Source organism: Rhamphochromis sp. 'chilingali' (genome assembly GCF_963969265.1).
Source record: "Rhamphochromis sp. 'chilingali' genome assembly, chromosome: 4".
In the NCBI taxonomy this organism is placed as follows: domain Eukaryota; kingdom Metazoa; phylum Chordata; class Actinopteri; order Cichliformes; family Cichlidae; genus Rhamphochromis; species Rhamphochromis sp. 'chilingali'.
In genome coordinates, this window is record NC_137948.1 from 40,030,881 (window position 1) to 40,044,874 (window position 13,994).

The window sequence follows — 13,994 nt, forward strand, 5'->3', positions numbered from 1 at the left end:
AATTTAGCAATTGTTAATGAAGGATTGCAATTTCTTTGTTGTTGTTTTTTAAGACATAAAGTGGTAAAAATGTCCCTATCTCAACATGTTTGTAGCTAGAAAACCTGTTTCTCCACTTAGTTTTGTTTTTCTTTATGATCACGACCTTTTCTGTCTCTGTTTTTCTCAGGTGGTTTATTTCCCAGAGGCGCAGATCAGGAGTACAGTGCATTCCGAGTTGGCATGGTTCAGTTTGGGATGGCAGATTTCAGGCTAACTCCACACATAGATAACCTGGAGGTGGCCAACAGCTTTGCTGTTACTAACTGCTGTAAGTATTGATCTCTTCATTTTTAAACAAAAAAAAAAAAAAAAGAATTATTTTTATTGGGTCATTATTTAAAAGTCTAGAATAATACTTGAAATTTAAAAAAATACAAACATGGCAATATGTAGCAATAGTTGTGCAGTGTGCTGTGGCTGTTCATCCTAACCCTAAACCCTTCAATTCAGTTTTATTTATATAGCACTAAATCACAACAGGGAAACAATACAGAGAAAACAGAGAAAACCCCAACAATCAGATGACTGACAATGAACAAGAGCTATGGTGATACTGGGAAGCAAAAAACCCTTGTTAACAGGAAGAAATCTCCTGGAAGCTGAAGGCTCTGCCTCTCATTCTACTTTTAAATATCCTAGGAACCACAGTATGCCCACAGTCTGAGAGCAAAGTGCTCTATTTGAGTGATACGGTACAGTAAGGTCTTTAAGACAGGATAGGGCCTGATTATTCAAGGCCTTCCATGTGAGAGGAATGATTTTACATTTGATTCTGGATTTAACAGGGAGACACTGAAGTGAAGCCAGTATTGGGAAAATATGCTCTGTCTTTCTAGTCCCTTTCAGTACAGTATGCAGCAGCATTTTGGATTAACTGAAGGCTTTTCAGGGAGTTTGTAGGACGTCCTGATAATAATGACTTACAGTAGTCCAACCTAGGATTAATAAATGCATGAACTGGTTTTTCAGCACTCTTACAGGATGTTTTGAATTTTAGAGATATTGTGCAAATGGGACAAAGCAGTGCTACATATTTGTTAATATGGACATTGAAGGACATGTCCATGATTCTGTAGTTTAACTTATTGGTGTGTGTTATCTGGTTTCATGGATAGAAAAAAATTGTGTCCTCTGCAAGGCAGTGGGAAATGTTATCTATTCCTTCTAATGATTCTGCCTAATGCAAACATATTATGAAATACAATTGGTCCTAGCATGGAACCCTGTGGAACTCCATAATTAACTCTTCATTTACATAAAAATTGAAGTGTATTAGATAGATGCCATTTAAACCATTGCAGTGCAGTACCTCTAATACCTACAACATTCTCTAATGATAAAATATAAGAAGGAATATAAGAAGATTATTTGTATTCTTCACTAAAGCTGTTTCAGTACTGTGACATGCTCTGAAACCTCAAAGCTGATACACAGGAATTTGAAACTGCAATTCTCCCACGGCCCTCAGTGTACACTAAAACAATATAAACATAAAAATAAAATGCAAGTCTTATGTACAACACAATGCAATTTTACATAAACAACAGTGTCCAACACAATCAGAGTGCTTTTTGGCAAGAGTTTGTGTGCAAGTGGGGGTGGGGCAGTCAGTGAAAAGGCGTCGGTAGAAGTCTGGGGGGGTTCAGAGGGAAGAGGTGAATGCAGGTCTGGAGTTCGTGTGTGTGAGAGTTGCGAGGGACAGAGCAGGGAGTGAATTCAGCATCCTAACAGCCTGATGAACGAAGCTGTCTCTCAGTCTGCTGGTTCTGGCTCAGAAGCTCTTCAGTCTCTTTTACGATGGCAGCAAACTGAAGAAGCTGTTGGATGAATAAGTGGAGTCACCTGTAATGCAGAGGGCTTTCAGGTGAAGCGGGTGAAGTAGATGTCCTGGAGGGAGGGAAGAGAAGTGCCCACAATCCTCTCCGCTGCTCTCACTACTCGTTACTTTGCAGTGCAGGAGCCATACCACACAGTGATGCTGCTCTCAGTGGTGCCTCTGAAGAAGGTGCTCGCAATGGGAATGAGGCTCTTGCTCTCCAGTTTGCGGAGGAAGTAGAGTTGCTGTTGGACTTTACTGACAAGTGATGCTGTGTTTTTTGAACAAGAGAAATCTTCTGAGATGTGCACACCCAGGAACTTGGTGCTGCTTACCCTCTCCACAGCAGCACCATTGATGGTTAGTGGGGTGTGCAGGGTGTGATGATCTCCTTAGTCTTCTCCACATTCAGGGCATATTGTTGTCACTGCACCACTCAGCCAGATGGTTAACTTCACTCGTGTAGTAGGGCTCATCATTGTTGCTGATGTGACCTACCACAGTTGTGTCATCTGCAAATTTGATGAAGATGTTGGAGCTGTGTGATGGCGTGCTGTCGTGGGTCAGCAGACTGAAGAGAAGGGGATTCAGCACATATCCTTGGGGAGCCCCCGTATTCAGTGTTCTTGTGTTGGAAGTGTTGCAGCCGACATGTACTGTCTGCGGTCTTCCTGTCAGGAAATCCAGCAGCCAGTTACAAAGCGAGTTCCTGATCCCCAGCAGATCCAGTTTGTGAATGAGTTGCTGGGGAATGATCGTGTTGAATGCTGAACTGAAGTCTATGAACAGCATTCTGATGCATGAGTCTCTAGTGTCCAGATGTGTGAGGGCTGAGTGAAGGGCATTTGAGAATGCATCATCCGTCAAGTGGTTTGACCGGTATATGAACTGAAATGGATCCAGTTTGGGGGCAAGAGATGTTTTAAATGGATGCATGACTAACTGTTCAAAGCACTTGAGGGTGAGTGTGATCCGATGGTAGTTCTTAAAGCAGGAGGGAGGAGACTTCCTTGGTGAAGGAATGATGGTGGAGGCTTTGAGGCATGTGGGAACGACAGCCTGGCTCAGTGATGTATTAAAGATGTCTGTGAAGACATCTGTGAGTTCTGCAGCACAGTCCCTCTGTGCTCGTCCAGCTTTGCGAAATCCTCCTGGAGTATTGCCTTTTCACTTCTCTGATGCAGGTTTGCCCTTGCCGTTCTTAGGCTCACCTAATCCCCAGCTTTGAAGACTGCATTTCTCTCCCTCAAAAGCCTGTAGACCTCACCTGTGAGCCATGGTTTCTGATTGGCCTGGATAGTGATAGTCCTGGTCTCTGGGAAATCATCGATGCACTCTGAGATATAGGAAATGACAGTTTCTGATTATTCCTGCAGGTCTGTGGTGTTGTCACGTGTGGCGGCCTGTTTAAAGACTTCCCAGTCTGTGGTGGAAAAACAGTCTTCCATTGTCTCTGAGACCACATATGTACCTGCTTACAAACTGGTTTGGTGACTTTGACCAGGGGCTTGTATGCTGGAATTAGCATAACAGTTATGCCAATTCCAGGTAGGCAATTCAATTCAGTTCAGTTTTATATATATATAGCACCAAATTGAGGCGACTGTGGTTCAGGGGGTTGGGAAGCTCATCTGTAACTGGAAGGTTGCCAGTTCGATCCCCCAGCTCTTGCTGTCCTGGTCATTGTGTTGTTGGGCAAGACACTTTACCCTACCACCTACTGGTGTTGGCCAGAGGGGCCAATGGCACGCTTCTGTCAGTCTGCCCCAGTTGTACAGCGAGTGTGTGAATGTGAGAGTGAATGAATAGTGGAATTGTAAAGCACTTTGGGTGCCCGGAACCGTGCTGTATAAATGCAATCCATTATCATTATTAAATCACAACAACAGTCGCCTCAAGGCGCTTTATATTGTAAGGTAGACCCTATAATAATGCATACAGAGAAAAACCCAATCATACGAACCCCCACCCCCCCCCCCCCCCCCCCCCCCCCACCCCCATGAGCAAGCACTTTGGTGACAGTGGGAAGGAAAAATTCCTCTTAACAGGAAGAAACCTCCAGCAGAAGCAGGCTCAGGGAGGGGCGGGGCCATCTGCTGTGACCAGTTGGGGTGAGAGAAGGAAGTCAGAATAGAAGACAGGCACCAAGGTGGTGGAGGGGGAGGGCTTTGTAATCTCCTCTCTGAGTGGTGAAAACATTGTCCAAAATGGGGTTTTTTCTTGTAGAAACGGGATCTAAAAGACACATTAATGATTTGGTGGAAATAAATAATGAAGTTAATTCAAGATGGAGACCATGTGTATATTGGGTCCCTCAGTCCATGACCAATTCTAGATATCTATATGACTTCCAAACAAGTTTCACAATTTGGACACCTAAACATGACCCAACTTGGATGATAATATGTTGATCAACATTTGAACTTTGGATTGGGTAATATTTTTGGACATCATGTTGACGTCTATGACAATTGCAGGAAATTTGCATGATTAATAAATGTAATTTTTTAAATTTACAAATATTAACATTGATTTTGTCAACATGATACAAATGAATATGGATTATGTATAAACAAATATAATTTATTATGTGTTAGCCTATTGATTTCTTCACTACGCGTGGGTAATTCTTTTTGTTATTTTGCATTTTTCTGTTTTTCTTTAACTGGTTTATTTATTTTAGTATATCAACTTATTTGTTTGTAACAAGGTTAAAAATGTCATTTATTAAAATCTGTTGATATATTAAAAATGATGAAATCCATTTTAAAATGTAAAATAATAATGCTTAAGTATTTTTGAAATTGAAATTCCCTTTGCTCGTTTAAATTTGTGAAGCAATGTGTCAAAGTGCATTTGCATTATATATAGTTAATTTTTAAGGTTGAGAGAAGGTGGGAGAAGTTGTGATGAAAAGTAAGAGAGGTTTGTGGTTTTTCTGCTGGTTCTGCTGGTTTATAAAAATTATCTCTAAAGTGAGTCAAAGTTTGACTTTGAAAAGACATCCACAACAACCATATTTGGACTATAAATAGCCCGTACACCGTGGCCGTACCGCTGACAACAACATACTTTCAGCAGAGTTTGGAAAAAAAAGATGTTGCCTGGTGTTATAAAACAACCCCTTCAGTGGACCAAATTTGGAAAATGATTTATGAAAGACGTCACGCCGACGTCACTTTCCACAGTGGGATACTTAATACCAATTCTCTCATTCAGAATAATTCACCTTCCTGCAGCCACACAGCTGGATCATGTATGCTGACACAAAATACATACATTTTTTCTCAACAGATGATTGGAACTGGCATTTTAATTTTCTTCTCTTAAGTGTAACTGGTTATAGCTTATTACACCTGGCCTCTTATACTGTTTTATGCAGCTTATAGAAACTTAGCACTGTCTATATCAGATATAAAGCCCTCTAGCTTTTAATTGGACAGAAGCACTTCTTTTTTTAAATTTTTTGTGTTGCTTTGTTTTAGAAATATTTTATTTTACTTGTTATTGTGAACCACAGAATTCCCACTCCTATTGTAACTACTGTGCTTATTAATGTACCCCAATTTAAAAAACTGTTCTTCAATGTGATTAAATATAAGTGTGCGTTTAGTGTTTATTTGGGATAAAGGCACTGGGACACTTAATGAGTGCAAATATTCTTCCCAGGTCCTTTGAACTCACTGTTTAATTTGTACAATCTTTCTCTTCTTCTCTCTTTCCTAGTTTGTTCCCAGTTCTCTCGGGGTGTCTATGCCATTTTTGGCTTCTATGACAAGAAATCGGTCAACACCATCACATCCTTTTGTGAGACACTTCATGTCTCCTTCATTACACCTTCTTTCCCAGCAGAAGGAATGAATCAGTTTGTTCTCCAAATGAGGCCGGACATCAAGGGGCCACTAGTTTCATTAGTGGAATACTACAAATGGGAAAAGTTTGCCTATCTGTATGACAGTGATCGAGGTAAGGAAATTCTCATCATTTATCACATAAATATTGCTAGTGCTTAATTTTGAAGATAAGATACTGAAATAATTGTAAATACAGAAAATGTTAAGCAAATGCAGAAACTTGCTACAGTTATAGAAAGCACAGCAAGGCAGAGAAATATGCTTCATATAAATAGAAAAGAATGAGATAGAGATATGTTCTACAAATGTATAAGTTAATGAATTATTAATTATTAATAATGAGACTCTGTGTGTGTAGGTCTTTCGACTCTTCAGGTAATACTGGACACTGCAGCAGAGAAAAAATGGGTCGTCACTGCAATAAATGTAGGAAACCTGAAAGATGAGAGAAAGGATGAAGCCTACCGGTCCCTGTTTCAGGTACTGGTATTCTGCTCTTATATTGGAATGCAAGAGAGAGGCGGAGAAAATCAAATTTTAGACACAAATTTAAAGTTTTGGTCATAACAGCTTTTTCATCAGTTTAGGCTGCTAACCAGCATTTTCAACAGTGTCTTCTGTTATGTTATTTATTCTTTGGCAAGTACATGCACTGCAGTTGGCCTGATGTGAAAATCCTGACTATGCCATAGTAATTTAGCAAATGACACAGTCCGAAATATTTAAGTTATTTTGGCTAGATTATAACAAACAAGCTTCTCTTTCCTTTTTTTTCTCTCTTCAAATGAGTTGGAGAATTGTTCCAAGAATTCAGTCTTTTTATTTTTTGTTCACCGTTCAGTGGATAAATGTTGAAATAACTCCATATGGTTTTTTCAGTTATTTTATTTAAACCATGTTCACAATTCTCAAAAAAGTGTTTTTACAAAACAAGTCTTTTTTTCACCAGCACTCAGTCCAACTATTTGACATGAAAATAAAATAGTCACATTAATCCAGCTATATGAAAACATTTTATCAATATCTAAAAAGCAAAATGTCCTCATATAGTGCTGAGCATCTGAGCATTTTATTTCCTAACTACTAACATTCACACTCCAGTGAATGCATCAGAAAGCAACTGGTAGTTAGTATGTCACCCAAGGATATTTGGCACGCAGACTGGAGTAGCCAGGGATCAGAACACCAACCTTCTTATTAGTTGATGGCCTGGGCATCCTTCTGAGCTACAGCCACCTCTTCCCCTTGGTGAAGGACCCTCCATTCATCATATACAACCCTCTTCTGGAATGATGATTTTTCCAGAAAAAAAAACATCTTTATTATGTACAATAAATAGTAGCGGAAGCAGTCCAAAAGGAATTCCATGAAGGAAAGGTAACAGAGTCTAGGAGTCCAGGGAACACATGAAAGTAGGTTAACAGAAGGTAACAGAATTTAAAATGGACTAAACACTCAGAGAAGCCAAACAGCACTGTTGCCTCACAGCAAGAAGCTCCTGAGTTCAATTCCACCATTAGGCTGGGGTTTTTCTGTGTGGAGTTTGAATGTTCTCCCCGTGTCTGCGTAGGTTCTCTCCGGGTATTCCGGCTTCCTCCCACAGTCCAGATACATGCAGTTAGTGAGGATAGGTTGATTGGAAACTCTAAATTGCCCAAAGGGGAGTTAATGTGAGTGTGAATGGTTGTCTGTCTCTGTGTGTTAGCCCTGTGACAGACTGGTGACCTGTCCAGGGTGTACCCTGCCTCTCACCCTAAGACAGCTGTGATGGGCTCCAGCCCCCACCCACGACCTGAAAAAAGCGGAAGCAGATGGATGGATGTTTTTTTTGTCCTGCATCATGCCCTGGGGGGCAGAGCTATGGCTTCCAATACCCACTATTAGATGCTTACATGGAGAAATCCTATGAACATAAGCGCGCTCACACACACAGGTGTGCACACAGGTGTACAAACAGGTACTCACAGACACACACTATTTTGGTTGGCTGATGCCTCTAAACATTTCATGCATTATTAGTACTGTATGCTGCTCAGTAACATTCAATATTTATTATTTACCTGTGGTTTCCCTACTGTGTTATCTTCTTTTTGGTTGTCTTTTTTTTCTCTCAGCAGGTGATCAAGCAGATTTTCAGTGTCTTTTCTCTCACTATCCCTCTTTTCCTCTATTTTTCTTCCCCTCTCCTTCATTTAACTCTCTTCCCAACCTCTCTTTCTTTCTCTTTCCTGTCCCCGGTCCTGTCCATTCTGATTGTAATAACTCAAAATGAAAATTAAATAAAAACGTATAATAATAATAATAATAATAATAATAATAATAATAATAATAATAATAAAAACAAATATGACAATTAAGTGGACCGTATAGCAATAGCTGTAATGGTCTACTTGGGAAAACAAATCTGTTGGGCACTTTTCTTGGTGTTTAGACAATAATTCTGATCGCTGATTGAAAGGACATAAAAAAAACCTCAAAAAATAAAAACATGCTTTTATGCACTTATTCTAAAGTTAGCTCAGCACATTCCCACTCCCACCACATACTGACACAGTAGCTAGTGCCTTACAATTTGAAGCCTATGGGTCCTGACCAAAACTTGGTCTGTGATGTCTTGGGAAAAGGGCTTTGTCAGCTGTACAGTGTAGCAGCTGTACAGCATTGTAGAGTATACTTTGCTTTGATGTTATCTATTGTTTTTACATATGCTTGTTTTAAATACTAAAATAAGCTTAAGCTTTTAGTTTGTCTTTTCCAGAAAGCTTTTCAGGGTTTTGTAGCTAGTTATAATAAATATCTTTGTCTAACCTATGGTGTCAAGCAGTATGTGGCAGCACTGCACCTCAGGAAGATGTAATTTGATCTTGTACTGTGAGCACACAAATCTTTAAAGACTGTGTAATAATGTTGGATGCTTGTTGTCTTATTTTTTTAGGACCTGGAGATCCGTAAGGAACGACGCATCATACTGGACTGCGAACAAGATAAAGTGAAAGACATCATGGAGCAGGTTGATTTTTATCTTGTTACTGCTGCTACCAGTATGAGCAATATTTTCTCTCCATCAAAAATGAAGCTGATTCTATAGATCCATTCTTTACTGGGCATTCCTTAAAAAACAGTGAATGTCTCTCATCCAACCAACTCAGAGTCAACTGATAATATTTCTATATGTGTGTGTCTGTGTAAAAGAAGTAATGAAACTATGCAAAACATACTATTGGAGACTTTTGTTCAGTGAAACCAACAGTATTGTGGTTATCCTGGATGTTTTTTAGGTGTAATACCAGACCAGACATGAACTAGTCATGATGGTGTCTGTGTCATTTAAATTTTCTTAAATAACAATTAAATGAAACTACTATACGTGTTTTGAAATCTTTCAAATTCTATTCTGGCAGAGTTAATTTCCTCTTTGGTAAGTACTGTTGGCCTGTTTCCATCATCAGATGGCAAACAATGGAAATGATGTGTGCTTAGTATCCAGTATTTGTCTTTTCTACATGGTTAGCAAAATGATATCGCGTAGAACTTTCACTGTTCACATGCAGATGGCTGCTACATAATTATTAGTGTTAACTTACACTGTAATGATGATAATCTAGAAAACAGTTGGATTTTCTTTTTCAGCTTGGTTTGATTGGCTGGATCAAAACTGTGATCAAAACTAAAATTAGACCCCTATCTGCTAACTGCTTTACGGTACCAGCTCATGATAATCATTTGGAAAACCCTATTTTGATAATGTCACAATTATCAGAACTGGGCATGTTGCTCATGACATCTGCAAATGCTGCAAGTTAAATCTGCAAAGCACAAGCTGTTAAACATTTTGAAAATATGACAAATGCATAAAAAACAGTCAGTTAATTCTGGGGGAGGGGACTTGTTTTGACTGATTTTAAATATTTGTATGAACCCTATATGTTGCATCTCTGTCACAGAAGACAAAAAAAAATTACAAAGAAAAGTAGCTAAATAGAAGCTGCTATACGGATAGCATGGTGGTACAGTTGTTAGCACTGTTACTCTGTGGAGTAGGGTTACAATAGAAATCAATACTCTGATATGAATCAAAATAGCTATTGGATACACTTTAGCAGTAGTATTGATACCAGACGTGCTATCTGAGTCTGAAAACTTTTTACAAACCAGAAAAGTTTATTAGGGTCATGAAGACTTTTGAAAGGTCACTAAAGCTTGTGTTTCTAAAAAAAAATGTATTAAACAGTTATCATAAACATTAACTTGGCTACTGCACACAACTGTTAAACTTGTAGCAGTTATTCAAGAGCCACATTACCCGTCTGTTAAGTTAGCATTAAAGTAGCGGCTATTTCCAATAATAAAATAATAATCTTAATGTGGGAGCTAGGCAGCAAGTATTATTAGTTCTGCAAAGTGTTGTAATCTGTAATGTTAATAGACAGTGATCATTCAACAATATAACACAACTATTTTTGCAACATGTTCCTCTTACAGTCCCAGATAGGTGGAGAGAAAAGTCTACTATCAACTAGACAGAAACAGTGGTGGTATATCTTACCAACTCTATTTGATCAGTGATGAAAAATTATGTGTCGAATCACCAGAAGCAAAGTGAGACTTCAGATAAATGTTTTTTGTTTATTCCAAAAGTTGATTCTGTTCATCTGGACATAGCGTTTTGTGGGAGAAATGTTTCGTCACTCATCCAAGTGACTTCTTCAGTCTCAGCTGACTGCAGGTTTCCCCAATCTTATAAACAGTACATTTGCATAATGACTGAAACCAGCCCACTGAAGGAACAATGGGCTGGGAGGTCAGTTCCTTAATCATAATTATGCAAATTCTCATGACCATTGATCAACAACCACTGACCAAAACCCACTGATCAAAGCCCACTGATCAATGGCCATGAGTACCATTCACAGAGAGTTGGGGAATGGCTGCAATCACAGCATTGTAAGATGGCGAAAGATGTACCCTTAGGTCCCCTCCTCGATTCAGAGATGGTCTTTCCCTTTTCATGTAAATGTCCTCCTTGACTCCGCGCTCAAACCAGCATTCCTCCCTGTTCAGGATGTTACATCCTCATCATTGAAAGAGTGTCCACTGGCCTGTAGGTGTAAATAGACTGCAGAGTCCTGGCCTGACGAGGTAGCTCTTCTGTGTTGTGCCATCCGCTTCGCCAGAGGTTGTTTGGTTTCCCCGATGTATAAATCCTGGCAATCCTCCTGGCACTTAACAGCGTACACTATGTTACTCTGTTTGTGTCGGGGGACCTGATCCTTGGGGTGGACCAATTTTTGGCGCAGCATTTTTTGAGGTGTTTGAAACCCACAGAGACACGGTGTTTAGAAAAAATGCGTCTCAACTGTTCCGATACTCCTGACACATATGGGATCACTACAGGTTTTCGCTTGGGCAGCGGTTGTCCTTCTCTCCTGGATTGGCGGAGCTTTCTTTAGGTGCCTTCCCAGCTTTGACAAAAGTCCAGCTGGGATAACCACATTTACTCAGGGCCTTCTTGATGTGATGTTCTTCTGCCTCCCTGGCCGCTGTGTCAGTGGAGATGGTGTTTGCTCTGTGTTGTAGTGTCCTGATGACACCCAGTTTGTGCTCCAGTGGATGATGAGAGTCAAACCTTAGATACTGATCCGTATGTGTAGGTTTACGGTACACGTCAGCTTTTAGATGTCCCCCATTACTGATGGAAATCTCACAGTCTAATAAGGCTAACCTGCCACTTTTCATATCCTCCCTGGTGAATTTGATGTGTCGGTCCACCGAGTTAATGTGATCCGTGAAAAGTAGTACGTCCTGAGATTTGATCTTCACCCAGGTGTCATCCACATATCTGAACCAATGGCTTGGTGGTGTTCCAGGGTAGGATAGCAAAGCCCTCTTTTCCACTTCTTCCATGTACAAATTGGCCACGATGGGTGAAACTGGGGAACCCATGGCACACACATGTTTCTGCCTGTAGTACTGACCCTTGTATGTGAAGTAGGTGGAATGAAGACACGGTTGCAAAAGCAAACACACTTGGTCGATGCTGAGAGTGGTCCTGTTGCTGAGGTTGGTGTCATCCTGTAATCTCTTACGGACTATCTCCAACGCTTCCGTGACTGGGATGCAAGTGAAGAGAGATGTAACGTTGTACAAGACCATGGTTTCATCTGCCTCCATAATTACATCTCTCACCTTCTCAACAAAATCCAGGGTGCTCTGGATGTGGAGTTCAGAGCTGCCCACCAGTGGGTTGAGGATCGAAGCCAGAAACTTAAAGATGTTATAGGTGACAGAGTTGATCATGCAGACAGTCGGTCTTAAAGGTGCACCCTGTTTATGTATTTTCGGTAAACCATACAGACTTGGTGTAGTCGATAGCCTTGTCTTGTTCTAACTGCTTCTATTACCCTATTCCTGCAGCCACTCCCTGGATCTTGTTTCAGGGGCTCATAAGTATTTTCATCACTGAGTAGTGACAAGATCTTCTCATAATAGTCTTTCTGGTTTAGCAATACTCTGCACCTACCCTTGTCTGCCGGAAGGATGATAATGTTGTTGTCATCACTAAGTGATGTGAGTGCCTTCCTCTCTTTTTAAAATTTTTTTTTTTTTAAATCTGCTGAACCATCTCCAATTTTAAATCTGCAGCAATGCTTGAACATGAAATGTAATTTGGCAGCTACACTAAAGACAGTTTAAGCATTGGGTAATTAAAATATTTAAAAAATTAAGTATTCCTTTAAAATCCATTATTTGAACACACATGAATTTAAAAAAAAAACTTCTCATTGCAAAATGCAACTTGTGGCAATTTCTGAATTGTTGATAGTTATATCTCACAATAATACAAAATAAAACATGGAGATTACGAAAATTATGAAAATTCTATTTTCATTCAACTTTGTACCAGAAAAATAAAATTATCAGCAGTTTAATCTGAAAAGAAACAAATTTTGGAGTATCCACATTTACTTGCATAATAACTGAGAAAAAAATTGTTAAATATGAGCATTTGTTTCATCTTCAATACCTTCCCGACCTACTGCCCCAGAGCTGTCTTATAATTCAGGTTAGGTTTAAAACACATACATGTTTGTGGCTAAGAATTTCATGTTAAAAATATTTTCTTTTTGCATTTTGGGGAAATATTCACCTGGTAAAATGTAATGTAAAATGTAATGAAGACAAAACCAATTTTTTAAATAGATATATTTCTAAACGTGCTATTGACATGACATGACATGACCAGATGTCTGTAACACTCTAATCCACACATGCAAAGAAATCAGATCATATATGTCCATAAATTATGTGTAATAATAAGAAATGACACAGATAGAAAGTCGTGACACCGGCTGAAATCACCAGCTAATGGCATTGGTTGCAGAAAAATTTCTAAACAACTTAAGGTCCCAGTGAGCACTTTTGGAGAGTTGTCTAAGAGGCAGGACCAGTTGAAGAGAGCTACAGAAAGACTTGAAATCAGCAGGTACTATTTAAAAGAAAACAATAAGTAGTGCACTCAACCAACATGGCCAGTATGCACGCTCACCATTCAAGTATTCATTGCTGAAGAAAAAACATGTTGAAGCATGCTTAAAGGTTCTGAACAACATTTAGGCAAGCCTGTGAAATACTGAGAGTACAGTCTGGTCAGAAAGAGACCAAAATTAAACTCTTTGGATTGTAAGGTAGATCCTACAATAATACATACAGAGAAGAACCCAATCATATGACCCTCTACAAGTAAGCACTTTGGCAACAGTGGGAAAGAAAAACTCCTTTTTAACAGGAAGAAACCTCCAGCAGAAGCAGACTCAGGGAGGGGTGGACATCTGTCCTGACCGATTAGGTGAGAGAAGGAAGACAGGACAAAAGACATGCTGTGGAAGAGAGCCAGAGATTAATAACAAGTATGATTCCATGCAGAGAGGTCTATTGACATATAGTAAGGGAGAAAGGTGACAATACAATAAAGTGCTCCTTGAAAGCACAGGTTCAGAGGAAGGTCGCGCGCTGGACGGATCAATCGGTGGCCGCGTTACAGGACGCACTCGATGACGCAGACTGGGGCATGTTCAGAAACAGCTCCGACGATGACGTCAACGTGTTTACGGAAGCGGTTGTGGGATTCATCGGGAAACTAGCGGATGATACCGTGGAGACAAAGACTATCACAACGTTTCCCAACCAGAAGCCGTGGGTGGATAAAACCATCCGCGACGCTCTGAGATCCCGCACCGCTGCCTACAACACGGGACTCATGACGGGGGACATGGACCCGTACA

General features: G+C 39.9%; 1 protein-coding gene across 2 annotated transcripts in view; it reads left to right on the plus strand.

Annotated features, from left to right (window-relative positions):
- Nucleotides 1-13,994, plus strand: part of LOC308395711 (glutamate receptor 2-like) — a 114,437-nt gene that overhangs the window by 13,406 nt on the left and 87,037 nt on the right. For both annotated transcript variants that reach the window (XM_080880674.1, XM_080880673.1), the window contains exons 2-5: nt 170-310; nt 5,585-5,824; nt 6,071-6,192; nt 8,648-8,722. In XM_080880674.1, coding sequence (XP_080736800.1) covers nt 170-310; nt 5,585-5,824; nt 6,071-6,192; nt 8,648-8,722 — 578 coding nt within the window. The remainder of the gene's footprint in view (nt 1-169; nt 311-5,584; nt 5,825-6,070; nt 6,193-8,647; nt 8,723-13,994) is intronic.